We start from the raw sequence: 24,893 nt of genomic DNA on the forward strand, positions 1-24,893 counted from the left end.
TTTCCTGGTGAAAGCAGAGCTGACCCTGGTTTTGGGTTATATTCCCTGACAATATCTGGGGGCTTTCATAACTTTCTGCATTTCCTCATGGGGTGGTGCCATGGCTTTTCTCCAGATAAGAAGCCAGTGCATCACAACAGGGAGATCCCCTGGGGAGGTGTCATCTCTTAGAAAAAGGAGGCATTGCAAGAAGAAATGTCCTTTTAGGACCCAGCAAGGTTTGCTGTGTGACTTTGTGAGTTGGCCCGAAACAGAGCTCCAAGCCACAGAGAGGACAGGACAGAGTTTTTTAAGAATTCAGGCAAGATTATTGGCTTTTCTTTCTAAAGCAACCACTCAGCTGCAGTTAAATAGTGAGAGAGGAGGTATTTTCAGGGCCAAGAATTGCTTTTGGGTCTACCCAAATATCTATAGATATACCAATATCTACCTCCAGGTCTGTTTGTTGGGGACCTTTCCCAGCCAAGTGCTCCATGACAAATCTGTCCCTTCCTGGTGCCCCTCCTTTTTCTCCATCTCCTTTGCACCTGAAGATACAGAAAAATTAATGTGTTTTCCTCCCAGATGACTGCATTCTGGAGAAAGCAGCAGCTTGCAGAGAGGTTGGAGGCAGTGTGAGGACCATCTCCTCAGTTTATGGGATGTGCAAACTCCAGGTTTGCTCCCTGGTTCAAATCAAACAAGGGTTCCCACATTTCTGTGCATTCAATCATCATGGGGTCAGTCACCTCAGCACAGGAGACAGCTGGGTTGGACAGCACAGGGCAGGAATATGTTAAATAAAATAATTAATAAATATATTGAATATGTTGGTGAATCTCCACATTGGATTCTCAATGTCCCTTCTGAACTGAGCATGAGGATGTGACTGTGGTGACCAAAGGCAAAGAGACACATCATTCTGGGACAGTTTGGTGTATAATTTAAAAAATAGCAAGTTTTGCCTTTATGGTTTCACTTTCTGCTTCCAGAAGAGAGGAATAGCTGGCAAGGGGATGGAAATCCCCATTTAGGCATTGTGGTTAGGCATGAGGGGTGGAAAGAAAATGCCCTGGGTGTGCCAGGGTTCACAGGGGAAAGGATATCATGAGTTTCACTGATGGCACCTTCATCTCCAGTGAGGATCTCCCTGCCAGTGCCCTGCTTCTCTTCCCCCCCAGTGCATTCCTTATCCAAAATCACAAACCTCAAAAAATCATCAATTCACAGTAGGGCTCATCAAACCACCTTGAGTTTCTTCCAGGGACCGTGTGGCAGAGCGCAGTGTGACGAATGTCACCTCTCCTTTCTGCCTTTTGTTTTTCCTTCCCTTTCTGTGGGATTTTTCTGGTTGGGGAGATCCCTGGTGATCCAGCAGCTCTGCTCTCCTGCCCACAGGTTCTCGATGTGACTCCCAAGCAGGATGCACCATGTCTCCCCTGCCCCAGCTCTGACCATGATGGCCACGCAGACAGTGCCTCCTCCTCCCTACCAAGACACCCCACAGGTGAGCGTCCTCCCGACCCCCCAGGGCCCCCAGCTCCTGCCTTAATTGCCTTGATTTCCCAAATAATGGCCATTACAGAATATTTCACCCCAGAGCATTCATCTCAGAGAATTGAAACCCCTTCTGTCAGTCTGCAAGATGGAAAGATTTTGGGTAAAACGATGGGGTTTTTCCTTTTTGGCTTATGTCGTAAGCTGCGCCAAGGGAAATTTAGGCTGGATGTTAGAAAAAAGGTTTTTTTACTGAAAAAGTGATCAGAAACTGGAATTGTCTGCTCGGGGAGGTGGTGGAGTGTGGTTTAACCCTGGGTGTGTTTAACACAGCCTGGATGTGGCACTGGCTGCCAGGGTTCAGTTGAGGCGTTGGGGCTGGGCTGGACTCGACGATCTTGAAGGTCTCTCCCAACCCAGTGAGTCTGTGATTCTGTGATTCTGTGATTTTGGGGTCTTCTTGGAAAGCTGACATGGTGGCATGATTGTAACCAGCAGGTTTATTAGCTGGGAAGATGAAACATTTGACTAAACCAGGGCAGGTTTAGTCATAGGAATGGCCTTTGATTTATTTCAATGGCGTCTTTTAATAACCTGTGGCAGGGGAGAAAAAAGATTTCATCTCCAATGGTGCTCTAAGCAGTCAAAGAACTTTTTCAAGCATCATTGTGGAGTCAAGTTATTGTAAGAAGAAGAGTTTGTCCAAGAGAAACTCTTCAGGAGCTCCAGCCCCAGTGGGCTCGACCTGGGAGTTGAGGATGGATTTTAGAGATGGCCCTGCACCTTGAAGCCCATCCTGAGGTTTTTTGGGGGTAAATTTAAATCACCTTTCTGCTTTTCAGCTACAGTGCCTGAACAGGGGTGTTCTGTATTGTGCACTGAGCCAGCTCCACGTTCAAAGCAGCTTTTTTTTTTTTGTGCTCATGTGGATGATTTCAAGCTTTCCCTCATTTGCTGCATTTCTCATCTGCAAAAGCAGAAAAATCTCCCATCCCAACAGCAACAACAAAAAACCCCAATAAACAAAAAAAACCCCACCTCACCAAAAACCCACCAAAAAAATTCCAGCCCCCAAGCCTGTCCTCTGCAAGCTAAAATAAATAAGTTGACTTTTCCACCCCCCCTTGAAGCCACCCGTGTCTCCTTTCTCCTCATTTCCTCTGGTGGGAAAAGGTCACTTCTCACAAACGACACCTCGGTGGGGTTTTATGGCTCCTCCAACTTCTGTGTCATCATTTGCTCGCTCCGCTGCTCTGCCTTGAGTAGGGCTTTTTTTTTTTTTTTTTTTTTCCCCAAATTTTTTTTTCCCTTTCTCGCTCACACAGCGGGGGAGCCACGGCACCGTTTGAGTCCTAATGGGCAATTTAAGGGACTCGAAAATAGCCGACATTTTCCCTGGCATCCTTTGGAGACTTCCCCTCTCCCTTCTCCCTCCCTGTCCCTTCTCTGCCCCCTGTTTGAATACATTGAATTTTGGGGAGCCTCAGGAGCGTTGCTGACCAAATCCTTCCTTTTTTCCCTTATCAAGGCGCTTGCTCAAGCGTTCAGGGGCTTTGGAGGAAAAGCTGCAGCCAAGAATTGATTTTTTTTTTTTTTTTTTTTTTTTGACTCGCCTGCGACTGCTGTGAACTTTTCACCTGAAAATTTGGGATTTCTAGGGATTGGAAAAGCAAATCACACAAATTTCTTCCCCCCCAGAAGGGGTGAAGAAAGGGGGAGGACCGGATAAATGGAAAAATTATTGATTATCAGAGCTACACTGAGCTCCTCCTCATCAAGGGAAGCACTTTGGGGAGAAAAGTGCTAAAAAAAAGGGATTTGGGGAGCTTTGCATTCATGTTTCACAGCAGAGGCTGTGCAAGCTGCCACCCTCACTGTCAGAAAGAGGCAAAAACGGAGCAGAAATGGTGGGAAAAGCTGCCTTTTGGGAGGAAAAAATGCTGCATTTATCCCTGGAATCTGTTGAAGGAGTGGAACATGGAGCATCTTTTACACCAAGCATGATCTCATTGAGTTCTCTACCTGCTGAAAATTAAAGTCTGCATTAAAATCAGTTTTCTGTAATGAATGAAAACCAAAAGCTGAGGCAGAATCTTCAGCCATTTCATTGGCAAAAAGAGTTTTTCTTTAAATAGGTATTTTTAGCAACAAAAGTGGTGAAAGCAGCTTTACCCTACCAGAAAAATGTTTCTTAGATGGTCACAAGAGGAACAAAAAAGAGAGAAAGGGGGGTTATTTATTTATTTATTTATTCATTCATTCATTCATTAATTCATTCATTCATTAATTTATTCTAAAATATATATTTAAGAAAAAGTGTTATTAAAAATTGGGTTAATTTTTCATAAATTTCAGCCCAGAAATTGATAAAAAGCACCTTCCCCCCAAGTGGTTATAAGAGGGACCAATAAATAAATACATGAATCAATTGCCCTACAAATGTATTTTGAAAAAAAAAATTAAAACCAAGTTGACTTTTCATAATTTTCAACACAGAAAGTGATAAAAGTATCTTTCCTCCTCCCCATAAAAAGTGCTTTTTTGGTGATTATAACAGGGACAAAAATCAAATAGCATGAACATAGTTCTATCTTTTTAATTACAAAAATGTTTTTTAAAAAGTCACAGGTTAAAAAATTGGGTGGGGATTGGGATTTTCCAGGAGGAGCCCCAAACCCCCCCAGTTCCTGGTGTCCTCAGCAGATTTTTGGGCTCAAAATTGCTGCGTTCAGCATCCCACTAAGGAGAAGGGTAAATGATGATTTAGGGATTTCCTCTCTGGGCTTGATGTCTGTGTCCAGTCCTCAAATCAAATCTAAAAATGGGGAATTATTTTACTGAAACCTGTGGGAAGCCCCCCAGAGCCCAGGAGCAGCCACCAACACCAGCAGAGGATTTCCTTCCAAAAGAGGAGAAGAACTCACAAATGTCATCCCTGAACCCCAGAAATTTATAATTCCCACACCCAGAATTATCACACAGAACCCCAGAAATCTGTAATTCCAAACCCAAAATGCCATCCCTGAACCCCAGAAATCTGTAATTCCCAAACCCAAAAATATCATCCCTGAACCCCAGAAATCTGTAATTCCCAAATCCAGAAATGCCATCCCTGAACCCCAGAAATCTGTAATTCCAAACCCAAAAATGTCATCCCTGAACCCCAAAAATTTGTAATTCCAAACCCAAAAATGCCATCCCTGAACCCCAGAAATCTGTAATTCCAAACCCAAAATACCATCCCTGAACCCCAGAAATCTGTAATTCCAAATCCAGAAATGCCATCCCTGAACCCCAAAAATTTGTAATTCCAAACCCAAAAATATCATCCCTGAACCCCAGAAATCTGTAATTCCAAACCCAAAATGCCATCTCTGAAACCCAGAAAATCTGCAATTCCCAAATCCATAAATGCCATCCCTGAACCCCAGAAATCTGTAATTCCAAACCCAAAAATGTCATCCCTGAACCCTAGAAATTTGTAATTCCAAATCTAGAAATGCCATCCCTGAAGCCCAGAAATCTGTAATTCCCAAATCCAGAAATGCCATCCCTGAAGCCCAGAAATCTGTAATTCCAAACTCAAAATGCCATCCCTGAAGCCCAGAAATCTGTAATTCCAAACTCAAAATGCCATCCCTGAACCCCAGAAATCTGTAATTCCAAACTCAAAATGCCATCCCTGAACCCCAGAAATCTGTAATTCCTAAACCCAAAAATATCATCCCTGAACCCCAGAAATCTGTAATTCCTAAACCCAAAAATATCATCCCTGAACCCCAGAAATCTGTAATTCCTAAACCCAAAAATATCATCCCTGAACCCCAGAAATCTGTAATTCCAAACCCAAAAATATCATCCCTGAACCCCAGAAATCTGTAATTCCAAACCCAAAAATGTCATCCCTGAACCCCAGAAATCTGTAATTCCAAACCCAAAATACCACCCCTGGACCCCAGAAATTTGTAATTCCACCCAAAAATGTCATCCCTGAACCCCAGAAATCTGTAATTCCCAATCCAGAAATGCCATCCCTGAACCCCAAAAATCTGTAATTCCTAAACCCAAAAATATCATCCCTGAACCCCAGAAATCTGTAATTCCTAAACCCAGAAATATCACACGCAGCTCAGGCAGCATTGAGCAAACACCATCCCAAAAATATCTGCTTTACTCAGGAGCCCTGCAAGAACTCAGGATTTTTTAAATGTTTTTTTTTACTATTTCTTTACTATTTTTAAAATTTTGTTGTTACTTTCCTTAAAAAAAATCTTATTTTTTACATCTTTGAAGCCTTTTGTCATTTCTTTGCATGTTCTATATTTAAAACTTATTGTTAAGGAGATTTTGAACGTAATTTAATTTTGTTCCAACATTTTAGCATCTCTTTTGTATTTTCTACATTTTAAAACATTTTGGATTTTCACATAATTGCAAAAAAATTGTATTTTTACACTTTTCAGTATTTTAAATGCATTTGTAGCATATTTATAAAGCTATTTTTGACTTTCACATCTTTGAGTGTATTTGTAACATTTTAAAACTTTACTTTTCCAGTATATTTGTAAACACATTTTGAACACATTTGAAACATATTTGGACAAATCTTTAGCAGTTTACATAATTATTGTCACCATTATAATTTTTTCTTGACTTTTTTGCTGCTTTTCAAACATAACTTTATGTGCTTTTAATTCTCCTTTTTCCTTTACCTTTTATCCCCCTCCTGCAACTATTTTTGGCCATTTTCCGTGGGAAACAAAAACAACAAACCAAAACCCACCTGCGTTTTTTATCAAAATTTACAACTTTTACACCCAAATATTTCCTCCTATTTCCCATTTTCCCTCCACCAGGAACCTGCTGCCTTTTCCCTCCCCACCTGCTCCCCCAAATGCCATTTTTGGCTCCATTTTTTCCCCTCCTCCTTATTCAGCTGCAAATCCTCCCCATCTCAGCATCCTCTCCCCTCTTTTTCCATAGGCTTGGAATTATTTTTTCCTCATTTTTTGTTCTTTTCTTTAGTCCAAGGTGAGGTAATGGCCTCAGAACAGCCCCAAAGGAGGCTTTTTTTTTTTGGGTAATAGCTCAATTAGTCGCAGACTTGGCTGGAAATATTCAACTTGGCAGGATGCAGAAAGGGCTTTGGAATCCTGGTAAATAAGTGTGATGGGGGGAAAGGGAAAAGGCTGGGGGGAAAAGCCATTTTCCCCTGCATAAGTGTAATTTTCCAGGGAGATAATGGGGAGAAAAAAGGGGGGAAAGGGAAAAAGGATGAAGAGATCTTCAGTGGTGTGGCTGGATTGTCCCAAAATCTGCTCCATTTTGGTTTCAAATGGAAAATGGGGGGGAAAAAGGAGAAATCCCAACTGCTGGGATCAGGAGGGGAAGGGAAGCCCAAACTTCACTCCTTTCTTTAGCACCAGGGAGGGGAAGAGGGACAGAAATGGAACCTGTTGGGAGAGTTGGAAATTAAATAGAGCCAAGTGAATTTGCAGGTGCTGGAGCCCAACTTTGGAGTTATGAACAATAAAGGAGATTGAAAAGGAAAAGAAAAAAAAAAAAGTGGTAAAAAAGCGACAGCAAAAGGTCAGGCAGGAGATATTAAAGGCAAACATTTTAAAATCAAAAGGTGTCATGATTTTGGTCCAGCTTGGGCTTATAAAGTTTTACATATTTTTGTAAAATATATATATGCATTTACACTAATTAATGACACAATCATTTATGTGTATGAACATTTTTATACATTAACAATCAGACACAAATTTAAAGGTATATTAGGCAAATAAATTAAAAAATACATATACCTCCATTTCTGTATAAATACAGAAATAAATATATAAATGTATCAGACAAATAAATAATATGTGTTATTTATATCAAAACACAGACAGGAAGAAACAAATGTATTAGACAAATAAGTAAATTATATATATAGTGTTTAGCAAGAACCAGAGCTTCCTTTTGCTCTGAACCTCGAGGGAAGAGTGAACATTTACAGGTAAAAATAGGCAAATACTAATTTTTTCACGAATTTCAGCAGAGAGGCAGGCAAACCAACCGCTTTGCAACAGCTTTCCACTGGGATTTGAGGCTGAAACCCCTGGATTTGGGGTGCTGCTGATGCACTGGAGCCTCAGTTGTTTCAAACTCTCCATTCAGGTTTTTTTTTAATGGAATCTTGTGATGATAATGCAAAGGCCAGGTTGGACCTGTCCTAAGTCTGACAACGAGTAATTCAGGGATATTTTTTTAAGTTTTAAGTGAAAACTGCCCCTAAATAGGTGTTGCCCTGTTCCAGAGCGTGGCGCTTTTGGGGTGATGCTGGAGGGACGCTCAGGGATTCACAGGAGCGATGGCACAAGCTCATCTCCCATCTTAAAGATTCATATTTACCTGAAATCATTGCTGTTTTTAAAATAAGCACAATGTTTGCTGTCAGGGTGATTTATTGCACAGGACATTCCTGTGCTGGCAGCATCGGGGCTAAAGTTGGGTGATTTGGGCATGGGCACCAAAAAAATTGGGATTTTTTGGCTGCCTTCTCACAGCTCTGAGGTGACTCATTGCTGGGCTTGGCGAGCTGGAAGAGGCTCACCTAATTTTGGGATGAAATTGAAAATGACTCTGTCTAGACAGTAATACCTGCTTTGAAGGAGCTCTTGGCAAACCACGGTGCTGCAGCTGATTTAATCTGGGGCTGCTGTGAAACATCCCTTCCTAAAGTCCCCCCCACAGCAAAGATGGTGGGAGATTTCCCCTGTATTTCCCCTGGTGAAAAGTGGGGGGAAATGTAAAAATCTAAACCTTCTCTTTCCAGGCACAGACCAAATGCCTGGGTGTGTTTTACCTGCGCAGAGCGCCGCATCCCAAACTTCCAAAATCCCGCGTGGAGCGCCACAAAACCCATCGGGAAAGCACAGCAAACCCTGCTGTTATTTTATTGTGGGTTTTTTCACATTCTTTTTCCCCTCTCTCCTTGATTCCCTGCCCTCCCCAGATGACAGCCACCGCCCAGCAGCCCACCAAAGCCCAGCCCGTGCACCTCACCACGCCGGCGGCCGCTGCCAACGCGCCGGTGCCGGCCGCGGGCGGCGACCCCCAGGCGCAGCTGGAGGCCGACAAGAGGGCTGTCTACAGGTGAGGCAGGATGATTGCGTTCATTAATGCCTTTTAATTAACGGTTCCGTTGTCGTAATGCACCGGTTATTGCATTATTGTGGGTTGTTGCATCATTGTGGCCATGCATTAATTAATGCATCGGCTGCCGGGTCGGCTGGTTGATGCATTCGTTGTTATTATGCATTATTAATCGGCTGTTCCTCTAATGCATTAATTAACACACGGGAAGGGGGGAATTGGCAATTAGCTGCTTTTTAGCAATAGTAGCCATTGATTGTGACGTGTGGGGATGGAGCTCCTTCGTGGACTTTGTTCTGCAGCGTCTCTGCCCCTTCAAAATACTCAACCCCTCCCCCCCATTTACCTTTTGGGGGCAAAGCCATGTGACCCGGGGCTGAACAAGGACTGGAGTCACACATCAGCCTGAAATGTGCAGGTCCTGCATCTGCACAGGATGTAGGCAGTGAGTTGGGTAGCTCCTCCAGTCCCTTTTTTATCAATTTGGGCATAAAAATATATTATATTTTAATATATGCAGCAATGTTATTGAATAACTACTACAGGTAATATTTTAATTATGTAAATAGTATAATTATATAAGTAATATGCAATTATACAAGTGATATGTGATAATGTACAAAGTTGGAACATAGAGCAATGATGCAAGAGGATTAAAGTTTAAAGTTTTGGATTATCCTATCAGTGACCAGGGCTGTGGGGGCTTGTGAATCAAAAAATTGCAGGTTAGACTTGAAGGAAATAAAATATTTGTCCTCCAGATATTCAGATATTACAAGGCTGAAAGGTCTGAAAAGGGGGATGGAAATATGGAATAAACTCACTCTTTCCCAGGAAAACACCAAGGATTATTCACTGCAGGTCTCCCAGTGGTGGAAATCATTCCCTCAAAGCAAAAGAAGCCATTTGAGGACAAAAATACCTTCTTTTTGCCCTTCCTTGAGGAGTTCTGCAGCATTTTTGGGATAAAGGGATAAAAACAGCCCCACTCTTGGAGTTTTCACAGCCTTAATTGGAAGGTCAAAGACATGCAAAAAGCACCTTGTGGGAGGTATTCCCCCTGAAAACTGGGGGAAATTGTTGTCCAGTTCCATGTGTGCACTTATTGCCCAAACCTGGGTGCTTTTTTTTGGGTACTAGCCTAAACAACCCCACAAACGTTTTTTATATAAAACAAATATATCCTCCTGTATATTTATGCAATGCATCATATATTTACATAAAATTAACCTTTTTTTGCTGAATATCTCCCCGTCCAGTGGTTCAAATGGATGGTGTGGATGTCATTAGGCATCAAATGCACACAAGGATTTTTCTTAGCCCTCCTAGGTCCATTTCCCTCCACCCAAAACAATGGATTTTTGTTAATTTTCAATAATTGCACCAAGGCAGAAGGCACTGGCTGTGAGCACCGGTTGATCAAGCTGGAGGGAAATTGCTGGGAAAATGTGATGGGAAATACAAAAGCCCATGGACAAGTCACCCCGCCGGGTTTCACGCCCTAGCAGGAGGTTTATCACCCGTTAAAAATATAGAAAAAAGGGAAAAAAATAAATCCTTCCCCACCCTTGTTGGTGTGGGAGCAGCTTGGCAGGGGCTGGTCCAGCAGTGCCACTCCTCAGCTGCAGTTTTCTCCCAGCTGAAGGGTTTTCTTGACTTTCTGCAACAGCGGGGCTGGGACTTCCCAATGGATTTTGGACCAGAGAAGATGCTGCTCCTGAAGGGAAATGATGCTTAAACCACCCGAGCACCACAAATTGGATTTTTCCAAGTGGGAAATGCCTGGATTTCTTTGCATTAAGTTTGGTCGGGGCTTTTTGTGGGTTTTTTTTTGTTGTTTGGGTTTTTTTTTTTTGGTTTTTTTTTGTTTTGGGTGGTTTGAGGTTTTTTTGGGGGAAAAGGGGCGAAAAAAAAAGATCCTGTTGTGCCGTGCCTGCTGTGCTGCTGGCTCGGCTGAAGGTGGGAAATTAGGCCATTAGAGGAATTCATTCCTCTTTATTAGCCCGTGTCGAATCCTTTTTATTAGTGGCTGCAAACGACCTCTCTCCTGCAGGAAAATGTCAGGGCTGGTTCAGCCCTTTCATTTGGAGGATTCCCTGGCAGAAAAAAACCCCTCAACTAAACAAACCAGGGGTTTTTTTTGCAAAACCATAATCAGCAAAAGTAGATTTTTCCACCCCAAAACTCTCCTTTGTGCCATGGGGTTGGTTTTCCTCCTCTGTAGCACCCACAGTGGGGAAAATCCTGATTCCTCTGTGCATCCTGGATATCCATCTATTTCCCCCCACTGCAAATTTCATGGCAAAAGGGGCTCCAGCTCTTAATTTTTATGCCACAACCTCCACCTGCCGTGGTGGGCCGTCCTTTCCTTTGCATGGTGTGGGCATGGAAAGGCTGGAAATGGAGAAAACAGTGGTTTGGGTTGGTTTTTCCCATGCAAAAATGGAAAAAAACCCCAAATTCCGGAATAATTTGGCATAAATCTCATGACAAACCCCCAAATTCCAGCACTCCTCAAGACTGCTCTCATAGGGTGCCCTTGGTGCCCTCCTTTAACCCATCCCTGGGGGTCTAGGCCCCCTGAGTTCCCCTTGTGTTTGTTTTGGGGGTTTTGTTAAAATATAGATACTTTAAGGTTTTAATTTTTTTGTTTGTTTAATGTTATTTTGTTTTGTTTGGTGTTTATTTTATAGTTTTGTTTCATTTAATTTTTATTTATTGATGGATTTGATCAGATTGGGTTCCATTTTGTTTTTGTTTTTTTTTTTTTTTAATTTTATCTTAGATTTTAAATTCCTCATTCCATTTTGTTTTCCGCCGAAAAGCAAACCATTCTCCCCTCAGCCATGTTCCTTCCTCCTCCTGCTCCCTGCCAGCCCCAAAACCTTCCTGGGGGCCCAGAGCAGCACTGTCCCTGTGGTCAGTACTGAGGAGCACGGGGTGATGCTGGCCTTAATCCCCCTCCAAGAAAAGGGGCTCCAATTGCTCAGGGGCTGCAACCCCTTCTCCCCTCCCCAAACCCCCGTCCTCGGGGTCATTCCATACCTCTGCTCCTAATTGTTGGAGCAGCCCTGGAAATGGCAGCAGGCACCTGCTGCGGTGGCACCGCTCATAAGTCCCAATAATTCAACCTTCCGCCTGGAATTTGCCTTTCATATCCCTTGGCTAAGCTCCAGCGGGGCTCCTGAAATTATGAAATGATTTCCCCCCCTCGCCACTCTCCGCTCCAGCCTCGGTGAATCTTGCATTAAACCAGGATCAGGACAGATTAAACTATAATATGCTGTGGTATTAGCGGCTGCAAATGAAGACTTAGCCAAGGGGTTTAACCCCTTCGCCCGGCTCCCACTCAAAAAGGCTGTCAGGAAGTGATTCCTAATCATCTTTTGGGCCATCTTGTGGAGATAAAATGGTGGAGCCAATCCCATTGTGCCCGGATAACTGGAGTGCTCTGGGAGACCATTCCTGCAGGAGCATTTTGCATTTCTGCCTGGAAAGACTCCATAAAACGTTTTTGATTTGAATTTGCACAGCTGGAGGGGCTCATTGAGGCTTGCCCTCAGCCGTGGTCTTCACCCCCGTATTGTCCACGTGCTTTGGTGCAGTTTGTGTGTTTGCATTTTATGTTGCCTCAACTTAGCATCATCATTGCAGAGATTTAGGTTTCAAGAAGAACTATAAATCTTTGGGTTCAAGATCATCTCATGGTAAGAAGGAAGTGGGATTTGACCCATCTTTGTGGACTTGTCAGAGGTGCAAAGAGACCTCTTGGTGGAGGAGCAGCCCGTAACAAGGCTGGTCCATAGGATGCTGCAGGCAGATAGAAGTCCCCTTCCATCATCTCCAACCAACAGAGACATTTTGAGGTAAAATATTACCATCAATGAGCAGGAGCTGATGTCCATCCTGGAAAGGAAAAGCCACTTGGACAGCAGATGGCTCCAGGACACCTTGGCTATGTCCCAGACTCAGCCTTTTTGCTTATTTAGGAAACGCTGACTTTGGTGCAATGATGGAAAACACCAAGACATTGGAACCAGCCTTGGAGGAGATAGGGAATTTTACAATTTTAAAGCTTTTCTTTTTTGTTGTTGCTGAAAGAGATCTAGAGGGAGCACTTCCAGTGTGACCTGGGAGTGAGGATTGCACCACCAGGTTCTTACAGATTGGGAAGGAATGGATGGATGGATGGATGGATGGATGGATGGATGGATGGATGGATGATGGATGGATGGATGGATGATGGATGGATGATGGATGATGGATGGATGGATGATGGATGGATGATGGATGATGGATGGATGATGGATGGATGATGGATGGATGATGGATGGATGGATGGATGGATGATGGATGGATGATGGATGGATGATGGATGGATGGATGAAGGGATGGATGTATGGATGATGGATGGATGATGGATGGATGGATGATGGATGGATGGATGGATGATGGATGGATGATGGATGGATGGATGGATGATGGATGGATGGATGGATGATGGATGGATTATGGATGGATGATGGATGATGGATGATGGATGGATGGAGGGATGGATGGATGGATGGATGGATGGATGGATGGGGGGATGGATGGGTAAAGATGGACATGGGACCCAAATCAGTGGGCATTATGTGTGCTCTCCTTTGTCCTCTGCAGGCACCCGCTGTTCCCACTGCTGACGCTGCTCTTTGAGAAGTGTGAGCAGGCGACGCAGGGCTCTGAGTGCATCACCTCGGCCAGCTTCGATGTCGACATCGAGAACTTTGTCCACCAGCAGGAGCAGGAGCACAAGCCCTTCTTCAGTGACGACCCCGAGCTGGACAACCTGGTATAGGCAGCTGGGGCTTGGCAGATGATTTTTGGGGGGTGTTGAAAAAGTAGGGGGTGAGGAACAAATGAAGATCTACCACCACGTTTCTGGGCTTTGTAGTGCTGGTCATCTTGGCAAGGTTTTCCACAGACCTTTTGAGACCTTCTCCAGGACCTTCTCTGAGACATTTTCCAGAAGATCCCCTGTAAGAGCAACCCCCCTGCTCCCCTTTGGCTCATTGCCCCACACAACCTCCATGGGGTCAGCGAGGTTCCTGAAAACAGCTGAGGTCTCTGGCTGGTTTGTGCCCCAAAACTTGCAGTCTCTGAAGGAATTACTGCTCCTCATGCAGCGTGCAGTAGTGTCAGCATGCTCGTCTGGCACCGTCTGGTTTGAAGTGTCATGGCCAGCTCATGTCCTAGAAGCAGGGCAGAATGATAACTTTATGGAAAAAGTTATGGAAAAGGTCATGGATCCCAACAGTTTGGAACACTTGGACCAGTTCTGGTGGATTCCCTGCCACACTCACATTTCTACTGCATCAATTGCTGCTGGATGGTGCCTCGGAAGACTCTGCTTTGGATTTCTCTCGTGTGGACCTCAGGAAATATCCCCAAATCCCATTAATTTGTCCAGAAAAGCATCCAAACGTGGTCTCCATGGCAAACCTGTGGGTAGAGAAGTTCGTGGCACTGTCCCAATGCTCCACAAGCAGATTTTCAAGGTCTGAGAGGGAATTTTGTGCACCTCTGCTGATTCAAACAGCAAAACACCTCCCCTGAGGGCTCATGTGTCCCCTGGGATTGTAGGAGAGGGATTTCCATCCCAAAAAAGAAGCAAAATCAGGCAATTCACAGGCTCCTGTTTCCAAGTATTGCAGGTATCAGGGAGGTGATTTTGAATGATCCCATATCACAAAGGGAAGAACTAGCAAAACTTGGTGCAAGAACGACTGTTTTTTAAAAAAAGCAAGAGAGGATTTGAAGGTGAAGTAAAGTCCCATATTTTTGTGCCCAACTTCAGCTTGTGGAGGAGATTTTTTTAACATCCCTAAACCAGGAGTCTGTGGAATGCCCTCCAAAAAATTTGCAGGCCAGGCAAAGCCCCTTCTGCACATTGCTAAAACCATTTTGCAATAATTTGTAGTCAAGAACAGAAATCGCTCTAGGACAAGCAATCAAAAAAAACCCAAACAAAATTAAACAAAACAACAAAAAAACACCCAACAACCCAACCAAAGTTTTGGATTATTTCAGTTTTTGGACTGAACAAATGCTGAGGTGCACCAACAAACCCCTATTGCATCAAATTGCATAAAACTGGGTGTAACGGTCTAGCAGGAGAGAAATGGAGCCAGATGAAGAAAAAAAAATCTAAAATTTTGGGGAAGGAAAACCTATTTCTGTACATATCAAGATGAAACATCACCAGCAAATAATCAGTGCAGGAAATGTATCCATACTGGCTATTTTCAGGTTTCATGTGGTGTCTAAAAAAAAACCCCACAACACACTAATCATGGTTTTTAGGCATAATCTGAAGCAACTTTTGCTGCCAAGGTGAAATTTGGCCATGGGCAGTTGGATTGATCCCACTGGTGCCATGTATGACCTTACAGCACTTGAGACATTCATACTCATATATTTCTACATCTGTTGCTCTGTCTTTCTGTATATCTGTAGCTCTGTTTATATGGGTTTGCCCTGGTTCTAGTACATAGCTGGATGCATATTTTCTATCCAATGCCCAGAACGCCACCAAAAAAGGAGGAGCCACGCACCTCAGTGTGGGTACCCTGCATCAAGACAGAGGAGATGGTTGATATGATGCTGGAGAAGCACATTCCTGTTGGCAGGAGGCAGTAGGTGAAGGGAATTTTGGGTTAAAAATAATTGCAGTGCTCAAAACTCCACATTTCAACCTGCTCTTGAGCTGACACTTTCCCCCTGTTTACACTACCCTTTTTTCTGCTGTTGTTATTTTTTGGGTTTTGTTTTTCCTTTGTTATGAACGCCGCCCATTTGCCAGAACTCGGCGATGGCACAGCGGGGCCGAAAAGGCCAGTGGCATTAGCTATCATTAGAATAAGAGTCATGTATTCCTCGCTGCCAAGATGCACATAATTAGAAATTAGAAAAAGGTCAGATCTCACCATTATCAACTCAATCAGCTGCCGAGTGCCACACAGTCAATTAATTCAGCATCTGTATTTTTTACAACCCCGCGCACGTACGCCGCCGGACTGTAACTCTTTATCCGGACAGATATACGACGCAGCGGAGCAGGGACATAAAATGAGACCCTAAGCAAATGAGCTGAGATAATTGAGAGATTTATTTTTTTACATATATGTGTCAGGTCTTCTTGCCTTTGCCCTTGAATATTGACTTTCATGGCCGGTGAGCCCTGGGAGGATGCGGAAATCCTGGGCACGACACCTCCACCTTGTGCTTTGCCCGCGTCAACTGCGGAGGAGGGAAAAAAACCCAAGGAAAAAAAAAAGAAAAAAGCAAAAAAAAAAAAAAAGCCAAACAAAAGATTTTTCCAGCCTCAACCTATCATCCCTGTTGTTCACCAACCAAAAATTCACTTTCTCCGTCGTGGAGCTGCCGCTGGAGTTTGGCCCTGGATTTTTCAGGATGTTTCCCAACCATGGCAACTTGCAGTTTGTAAAGATGACCACTAAAATTTGCAAGTTAAAAACACTCTTTGAAATGCAAAGACGCTTTGTTACATAAAACCGGATTTATTGCCCCGGAGTGAATAGCTGAAATTTTATATATTATGCAAGATTTCAAACAGCGGCTGTAAAACTTAAGGTTTCAGCTCGGTGAGAGGAATGTTTTATGTGTAAATTTTTTAAGGTTTATGGGGTACGTTTTAATGAGGCCCAGGCTTTGCACCAGCAACAGCTCACGGCTGAGTTGCAGCCCCGTAATCTTGTTAGAAGAAGTGGCCTCCAGAGAATAACCAAACACTTCTCAACAACGAGGGGCTGGGCTTGTACTCTTTTTTTGGGGCATGGGGAGCAATTCCCATGAAGGCAATGGTGAATTTGGTGAATTTTTTCCTCTTGGATCTCAGGGTTATGATTGATAGGCAAGGAAAAGGAATGCAGATATGAGAGGGATGGGCTCTGGGATGGGTTTGGGGCAAGAAGATTCATTTCTTGTGTGTGTTGAGTGAGGAAATGAATTTCATTCTGCTGTAGGGAATCAGTTCTATGAGAGATTTTGGGGGAGAGTATTGATTTTAACTTTGTGCCCTTGTGTAGATGGTGAAGGCCATCCAGGTGCTGCGCATCCACCTCCTGGAGCTGGAGAAGGTCAATGAGTTGTGCAAGGACTTTTGCAACCGCTACATCACCTGCCTCAAAACCAAGATGCACAGTGACAACCTACTCAGGAACGACCTGGGGGGGCCCTACTCCCCCAACCCCTCCTCCATCAGCCTCCACCCCCAGGTAATGCCTCAAAATTCCTCTCCAGTAACCATTGTTGCACCTTGGCCAACGGGGAGTTGGGCCAGCAGGGTTTCAGACTTGCTCTACAAGAGCTGTGGCCTCCTGAAAAGTCATCAGAGTCCATCTCCAAGAATTAAAAAAAATCCTGTGCCTTGCTCATAGAGCGCAACAAATGATGCTCTGGTGATTTTTTCCCCTTTATTTTAAATTTTTTAATGCCTTTTTTGCATGTGTTGGCAGAGCTGCAATCCCAAGGTTTGTGGCTCTGCAATAGAGAGAGTGAAGGGCTCCTAAACTCTAATGCTGCAGCAATTAAAAGTGAGGGCAAGGGAGCCGTGCAAGTGTATGGGAATATCAACAAGAAAGTCACTTTTTTAAATGAAAAAATTCTATTTATCAGCAGGAAGGAGAAAAACATCAGGATTTTCTTTACTGTTTCTCTCTACTTTTTGTTTTAAGGCAGCCCAAAGGATTTTTGGGTCTCAGGTAGCCCTTTCTGGCTGCACTGCTCCTTTTTGTGTCTCAGCAGATCTTGCAGTTTTCCCCCAGCATGGTCAACATTCCCTTTGCTTCTTCTTTTGCATAATTTGGATTTTAGCTGGGAGAAGAAGACAGTTGGTGCCTCAAGGAGAGTGGAAGAGTACAAGGAAATGCCTGAGAACTGCAGAAATATCACCTGAAGTAGCCACAAGAAGTTGAACCTTGGTGGCTTTTGGGGCAAAATGAGGGACTGTGACTCAGTATCCAGAAAAGAAGCTGCCCATGGGTTGGGGTTTTCAGGTGCAGCTGCAGTGCAGGGAATAAATCTTGGCTGGTTGCATCCCAAAAGTCTTGATGCTAGATTGTGTTCCCCTAGGGCATTTCTCTATGTCAGGCACTTGGTTTTTGGGGTAGAAAAATGGAATTTAGGGTTGCACAATCCCACCAGAAATAACTGCAGTGAACCCAAAATAACCTAGGCAGCTCCTAGAGCTTTCCCTAAAAAGGAGGCAGGTGGTGGGGCCTCCTTAGGGCTTTTGGGGCATTTTTAAGGTGGTGGAAAGGAAAATAATATCATTTTTAGCAGCTCAGCTGCTGGTGCTGCAGAGTTTGAAGCTCCCAACACGATGAGGGAAAAGCCCCCCAGAAAAGTTCAGTTTCTTATTTAGGTTCCCTGAAAGCACCAAACCACTTAATCACTGATCTAAGAAACCCCATCCTCACTCTATATTCTAATAATCTCTAGAAATAGACTTATTATCCCTTCGCTGCTTTATGGAAGCATTCCTTATGATCAAAATTAGCAAGACACTTGCATAAAAGAGAACAATAATTGCTCAACGAGCATCTCGTTTGTAATTTATTAGTTTCTATTATTGTGCATTGCCATGGCAACAGCTCACATCCCGGGTGATGAGAGAGATGTTAGATATGAGCCGACAAAGCTCCCGGTCCCAGCAAATGGAGATGCACGTTTTTTATCAGTAATTTTCATGAAAATAATAAGTGAGGGAGTTAATGAGATGGAAAGCCGTCCTGTGGCTATTGTGAATTTTTTTCCCCCTCCTTCCCTTTTTTTTTTTTTTTTTTTTTTTTTTTTTAAAGTGTTGATCTAATTAGAATGCATCGGTCAGGAAAAGTAATGAGGATTTAGTGTCTCACAAAGAGGTGGGGATCATATCAGAAAATTAGCACAAGTCTTTGGAAAATAATCAGGCCCATGGAGAGGTACCAAGCGCTTCTGATTCCTGGAAACCCAGAGCTGCTGCCATTTCCCTTCTGGGCCAGACTTGAAAGTTGAGGAATCCAAGTGAGGATTTGGAGGCAGTTGTGAAATAAATGGGAACACACCCAGGAAAGACCCAGCTGGAGGGGAAATGGCTCAGCCCCTGAGGGAGTTTCAGCAGGTGGAGCTGGAATATCCACAGAGATGGACCATGACAGAGCCACCATCTCATCTGCTCATGGGATAAGGATGACAGAGCAGGGACCACACAAAGGCAAATATTTTCCACCTACACCATGTCAGGTGCTTGGGTGCTTCAGCTCATGGAGTATACTTGAGTTTGTACAGATAAAAACGGGTGGAAATGCTCCATACCCGTCAGTTGAGTCTTTGAGGCTAAGGATGCTCCAGAGAGCTGAAAAGTCATGGGATTGGTGTTTAAAAAATGGCAAGTGGGACCATTTCTCTAATTTTGGGCCTGTTGGTTTCATGCTGAGGGGACGTGCAAGAGCAAATAGGCCATTAATTCAGGATTAAAAAAAAAAATCTAAATAATGAAATGCAATTAGTGTCAATGTAGGAGATTTCTCAGCAAATAGGTTTTCTTAGGGTTTGGAAGGAGCGCCGATCATTCAGTGTTGAGATACACCAGGTTTGTCATGAAAGTGAAATATTTCAGGTTTCGGCTAAGTTTTTTACCACAGGACATGTTTAAAAAATTATGGACACACAATAACAGGGATATCAACCAAAACTGGGAAAACAATGTCTGGACCTGTCAAAATGTCATCTCAGGACAATCTGTTGGATTTCCCTGGTGTATCCAAAAAGGATGGTCCTTTGCCTGCTGCTATTTCTGCTTTCTAAGATGGAAAATGCAAGAATCTTTGGAGATGCAAATGCCTGAGATGATGGGAAGATGAGAGAACACTCAGACAAGGTGTTTTGACTGTTGCTGAAATCTTCTCACTTTGCCAGGTCCAGAGATGGTTCCTGGTGTTGGCCAAGTTCGGGTGGCAAGCTTGGGGCTTTCCCACGTGATGAGTCTTCCCTGAAGTTTCATTACCTTACAAAGACTTTTGAACCCTCTTTTCTCCATTGCTTCCTCGTTTTGTGCTTTGCTTTGTCTTGTGATTGAGTCGTTGCCTCTTTGTCCTGCAAGTCCACCAAACAATCAATTCCTCTTCTATTTTTGTTGGTTGCTTTCCACTTGGCTTCATTCTTCTACCTCAAGTCTTCTTTGGCCTTTTTTAGCCCCCTCCCTTAATTTAATGAGTATTTTTTGAGCTGTTTCTGACCAGGAAGGGAGAGGAGAGGTCCTTCTTTCATGGAAGAGGGAGGAAACCAATTTAAATCAATGTTTAATTTCAACTTTCCTTTGACATCAAAGGGGTCCTCATTGTTCCCCACTTGCAAGAAAAAAACAGTTGCAAAACCAATCACGTTGGGAACCACAGTGCTGCCAGGGACATTTAAATGGAATCAAATTTTGGTTTTTTCAGCTCTCGTTTCAGATTGGCAGTGCTTGAATGGGCATTTTCAGGACAGCATTTCTTCTTCTCAGATCAGTTCTCCACAGAATCACAGAATGGCGTGGGTTGGAAGGGACCTTAAAGCCCATCTTGTTCCAACACCCTGCCAAGGGCAGGGACACCTTCCTCTGGCCCAAGCTGGAGATGGACAGTTGGTTTGGTGGGACTCAGTGCAGTGCTTCTCTGTATCTTGATTTATCCACGTTTGCCCTGTGATCAGCCCTGCCTTCCTCTTTATTTCAAGCCAGCTTTCTTTTCATCTCCACGCACCATCCATTCACAAAGGAGCCTTGTGAATTATCTTGCATGGCTTTGAGTTTGGCCAGCTCTTTCTTGGCAAGCCCATGGGTTTCTTTTTTTTTTCTCCAACTAATCCAAATTATCCCCAGCACAAGTAATTTTCAGAGTTAGGATGAGACAGAGATTTTGACACATGGTGTACCACCCAAAAAAGAATGTGTGTGTCACAGAGCACAGGGGCAAGGACAGCAGCTCAAGTAGCACTGAATTTTAGCACTTTCTTACAATTTGGCACTTGGACATTTTCCTTACTGTAAGGAAGGGCTCTTTTTGTGTCATTGTCCCAGATCTTCTTCTCCATTGATGTGACTTTTAATTGGGGCAAATCATGTTTTGCTGTTGATCAGTGCTGAGATGTGGGTCTGCAGAGACACCTAGTGATGCATTTGTTTCCACATTCAGATTTCAAAATTGCCAAAAGCATTTCAACCTGAGGGTGGGCAGGCCCTGGCACAGGGTGCCCAGAGCAGCTGGGGCTGCCCCTGGATCCCTGGCAGTGCCCAAGGCCAGGCTGGACAGGGCTTGGAGCAGCCTGGGACAGTGGGAGGTGTCCCTGCCATGGCAGGGGGTGGAGCAAGATGAGCTTTAAGGTCCCTTCCAACCCACACCATTCTGTGATTCTGTGAACTTCCTCGAGTCTCAAAATATAAAATATATAAAATATTTTCCACTGCAGCAAAACTGCCGAGCCTAGCAGAATTTGGCTGACATTTGCAATCTGAGGCAATTGGTGTGCAAAATATATATTTTAAAATCTTCTTGGAGATAGCTCTCTATATTTATTTGAAGGTGGAGCCTCCACTTCCATTGGGTCACTTTGGTTTCACAGTTCTGTTGCAGAAAGACCATTAATTCCTTTAATAACTCTTTCTGATAATTACCAATATTCTGCCTTTTTGGACACCAGTGAGATGGTGGGAGAGTTTTGGGAGAGTTTTCCTCTACACCACAAAAACAAAGACCATTTTTTTCATCACAAACTACTGTTGAAAATGGCTTTGACCACTGTATCTGGAAAGAGCAGTTCCTTGTTCCTGTTTTCTGATATTCCAAATTGCTTCTTCCCAATGCACTTCCAAAAATGGTGCTCTGGATGCCCTTCTTCAGGAAAAATCGTGGAAAAACAAGGCAGGGGAGGAAAGCTAGAGGTCTTCAAGCTGCTCCAAACTTCTGGTTGCGCCTGGCCATATCCAGCTGCTTTCTGGTGTTCTCCTGGACCCCATTTGGGTTTTTATGAATATTTCCACTGTGTTTATCAGCTGGATCCTTTTCCAGGGCCAAATCCAAGAGTGTGCAAAAGACACTGATTTCTGCTCTCTATATCCTGAGAGACGTTCATCTCTCAAACTGAAAACTACATCCCCCAGAAGACTGGAGGTGGGGAAGGAATACTAACAGAAAAGTGCAAGTATTTGACAGTCATATTTGCATTTTTTAAATTAATTCAACTGTGGAGAGGAATGTCTGGGAAGCAAATGAAAAATTCACAGCAATTGCAGCAAAATTTCCAGATAAGAAAAATAACAGAAGTGACTTGAGGCAGAGACCTCAAGTTGGGTCCAACATTTTGGAATTGGCACCACAGGAGGGGAAAGTGCCATAAGGGAGCTTTAATAGCAAAAGCACGACATTTATTGAGAATGATGGCACAGGTAAAGCAGTGGTGGTTGATGGGGGAAAAGTTACATGAATGTGATGGGGAGAAGGGGAAAAAGAGGAATAGACATCAGGTTTCCCCCCCCCAGCAATGGGAAATGCATCGAAGGGGACACAGAGCACCCCAGCTCCCCACGGCACAGCACAGCCAGGTCTTGGTGTGACATGGATGGATTTGGTGCATTCAGAGTCCATCTCTGGAGTTCATGACCTGGGGAAAGGGAGATGCAGCTTTTCCCACCCTGATCACATTTTCTTAGTTGGCTTTTCCAGTGTCATTGGACATCAGTAATCCAGGGAATTTCTCTTTTCTTAACCCAAATAATAAGATTCTTGAAGAAACGCATCAAAATCCAGGAAAAACTAATTAAAATATGAAAACCATCCCCTTCATTGACATCATGTTCAACACTTTGAGAACCAGCTGGACGCCAGGGAAGTGATGTAGAATGGGAAAGTCGGTGGAAAAGGGACAAAAAAAAAAGTGCAGTTTTATTTCCATTCCAGTTGGGTGAATTATAGAGATGTAGTTCTCTTTGGTTTATTTTAAAGTGATCATTTTATCAATATTACCAATATCACTTGCAAAATCCTGCCCATGTGGAAGCTTGGGGTACATTGCCCTGTGTTCCCCCTGCAGCCTCAGTCGTGGCACTCCTCCCTTCCCAAAATTCCACATTAAGTACTCAAATAGTCATTTAAATACTAAAATAAATAATCAAATAATCATCCCATTTGAGGTCTTTTGGTGGTTGCTCCAGAGAGGGGCCTTAAGGTAAAATTACTGCTTTTGGCTCAAAAAATTGCCCATTTTTGCAAGAAATCAGCTTCAAGCTGCAAGGAGTGGTATTGATGGGGTTATATTAGTATTAACTTTATTATTTTACTCTACGGTAAACCGTGGTGCTCACCCTGAGTTTTAGCAAAGCTTGCATCATCCAGTCCCAGTCAAAGCACCAAAAAAAAGAGAAATGTTAAGAAAGAACAAGATAAAAGAAATTCCTTTTGGTCCCTCATGATCTGTTTTTCCCCTTTCATTTTTTTTTTTTTATGGAAAAGAGTGACTGCAGAAAGAGAACAAGTTTGGTGAAGGTGCTAAATGGGGGCTGAGCAGAGCACAAACCCTTATTTTTCCATCTTTTTGTTGCATTGCGACAAGCTGAGAAAACCCCTTTCCTGCGATTTTTCCCGTCGGACCACCGCGATTTAAAGAAATACTTTAGGGAGGGACAAAAAATAAGCTTTTACGGTGAAATTCACGGGTGTGGTGTTTTCTCTCGTGCAGGAGATGCTGCAGAGCTCTCCAGCAGCGCTGCCGCCGGCCTCCAACCCCCCGCCGGGCATCGTGGTGCCCGCGGCCTCTCTGCCCCCCGGCAACCTGGCCATGGGCACGGGCAGCAGCTCGCCCGCCGTGCCAGGTAGGCAGCCTGGGGAGGTGGGGGCAGGTGGGATATGGGGGTTTTGGTGCCCCCACACGTGTTTTTTGCCATAGGTGGAGCCTTGTACCAGCCCGTGACCATGGTGACGTCGCAGGGCCAGGTGCTCGCCCAAGCCATCACCCCTGGTGCCCTGCAGATCCCCAACGCCCAGGTAAGGCCTTCCCTGCTCCACTTGGGCACTGCAGCAGGCAGAACACCCCCCTTCTCCGTGAATTCAATCCTCGGAGTATCTTAAATATTTAATTAGCAAGAAACGTTGATTAAACCCATCTGCCGGGTGCCTTTGGGGTGCCTAAGAAATTATAGCAAGGACCTAGGAAGTTATAACGATGCTTACAGTATTGTTATAAAATATTACAACATATAATAATAATAATAATAATAATAATAATAATAATAATAATAATAATGTACATCATATTATTTAGTGCAATATATGACATGTAACAATGGCTGTTATTTGTAATGTGTGATAGAACATGGTATTTTATTCTGTATGCTTTATTATCTGTGTGTGTGTATATATATAGATATATAAATATACTGTGCATTGTACATATTGCACATTCTATACTCTATATTAATAATTATATATAGGAGACTATATATATCTATTGATATATATTATATATCAATATATAATATTGAATATATATCTATATATTGATAGATATTATTGCTGATATTATTGCTGATATTGCTGATATATATATATATTGATAGATATTATTGCTGATATATATATATAGATAGATATTATTGCTGATATATATATATTAGTAGATATTATTGCTGATATATTATAGACCTGGGATCTCTGGCATTGCCTGTCCAGCACAGCAATCATGGCACTTGTGGGAAAGGCTCATTTTTAGGTCCTCCTTTCTGAATCTGGGGATATTTTACAGCCATTTGCTCTGGTTTTATTCCTTTTTTTTTTTTTTCCCTGACATTGCAATGAGTTATGCAATGATCCCTGCATTCTTGCAGTGAGACAATGATTTGGAGCAGAGCTGGATTTATCAGCACAGCTTGACCATCAGCTCTTCCCAACCCCAGGAATTAGGAAAAAAAAAAACCCATTTATTTCTGTAACACTGCTTCCTGGGGGCAGGGCAGCAGAAATTCACCCCCATTATTCCTGAAATGCCCCATTTTAATTGCAGGAGCCTCCTATCAAGCGATCAATAAACAGCATTTTGAAAAGAGGTGGCACCTCCCTGGCAGGTTTTTTTCGCCTGTGCAATGCTTAAAAATTTTCTTTCTATAAAATCTCTCCATTGCAGGAATAAATCTTGCAGCAAAACCCTCTGTGGTGGGAAAAACATGTGCACAGGGAATATTGGGGCAGGGAGAGAGCCTGGAC

General features: G+C 43.4%; 1 protein-coding gene across 5 annotated transcripts in view; it reads left to right on the plus strand.

Moving 5' to 3' along the window:
* PKNOX2 (PBX/knotted 1 homeobox 2) overlaps nucleotides 1-24,893 on the plus strand; it is a 93,590-nt gene that overhangs the window by 62,650 nt on the left and 6,047 nt on the right. For all 5 annotated transcript variants that reach the window (XM_038161525.1, XM_038161524.1, XM_038161528.1 and 2 more), the window contains 6 exons: nucleotides 1,378-1,486; nucleotides 8,480-8,619; nucleotides 13,279-13,450; nucleotides 16,707-16,895; nucleotides 23,374-23,506; nucleotides 23,581-23,678. In XM_038161525.1, the coding sequence (XP_038017453.1) occupies nucleotides 1,403-1,486; nucleotides 8,480-8,619; nucleotides 13,279-13,450; nucleotides 16,707-16,895; nucleotides 23,374-23,506; nucleotides 23,581-23,678 (816 nt within the window). In that variant the 5' untranslated portion in view covers nucleotides 1,378-1,402. The remainder of the gene's footprint in view (nucleotides 1-1,377; nucleotides 1,487-8,479; nucleotides 8,620-13,278; nucleotides 13,451-16,706; nucleotides 16,896-23,373; nucleotides 23,507-23,580; nucleotides 23,679-24,893) is intronic.

Source organism: Motacilla alba, chromosome 24, assembly GCF_015832195.1.
Source record: "Motacilla alba alba isolate MOTALB_02 chromosome 24, Motacilla_alba_V1.0_pri, whole genome shotgun sequence".
In the NCBI taxonomy this organism is placed as follows: Eukaryota; Metazoa; Chordata; class Aves; order Passeriformes; family Motacillidae; genus Motacilla; species Motacilla alba.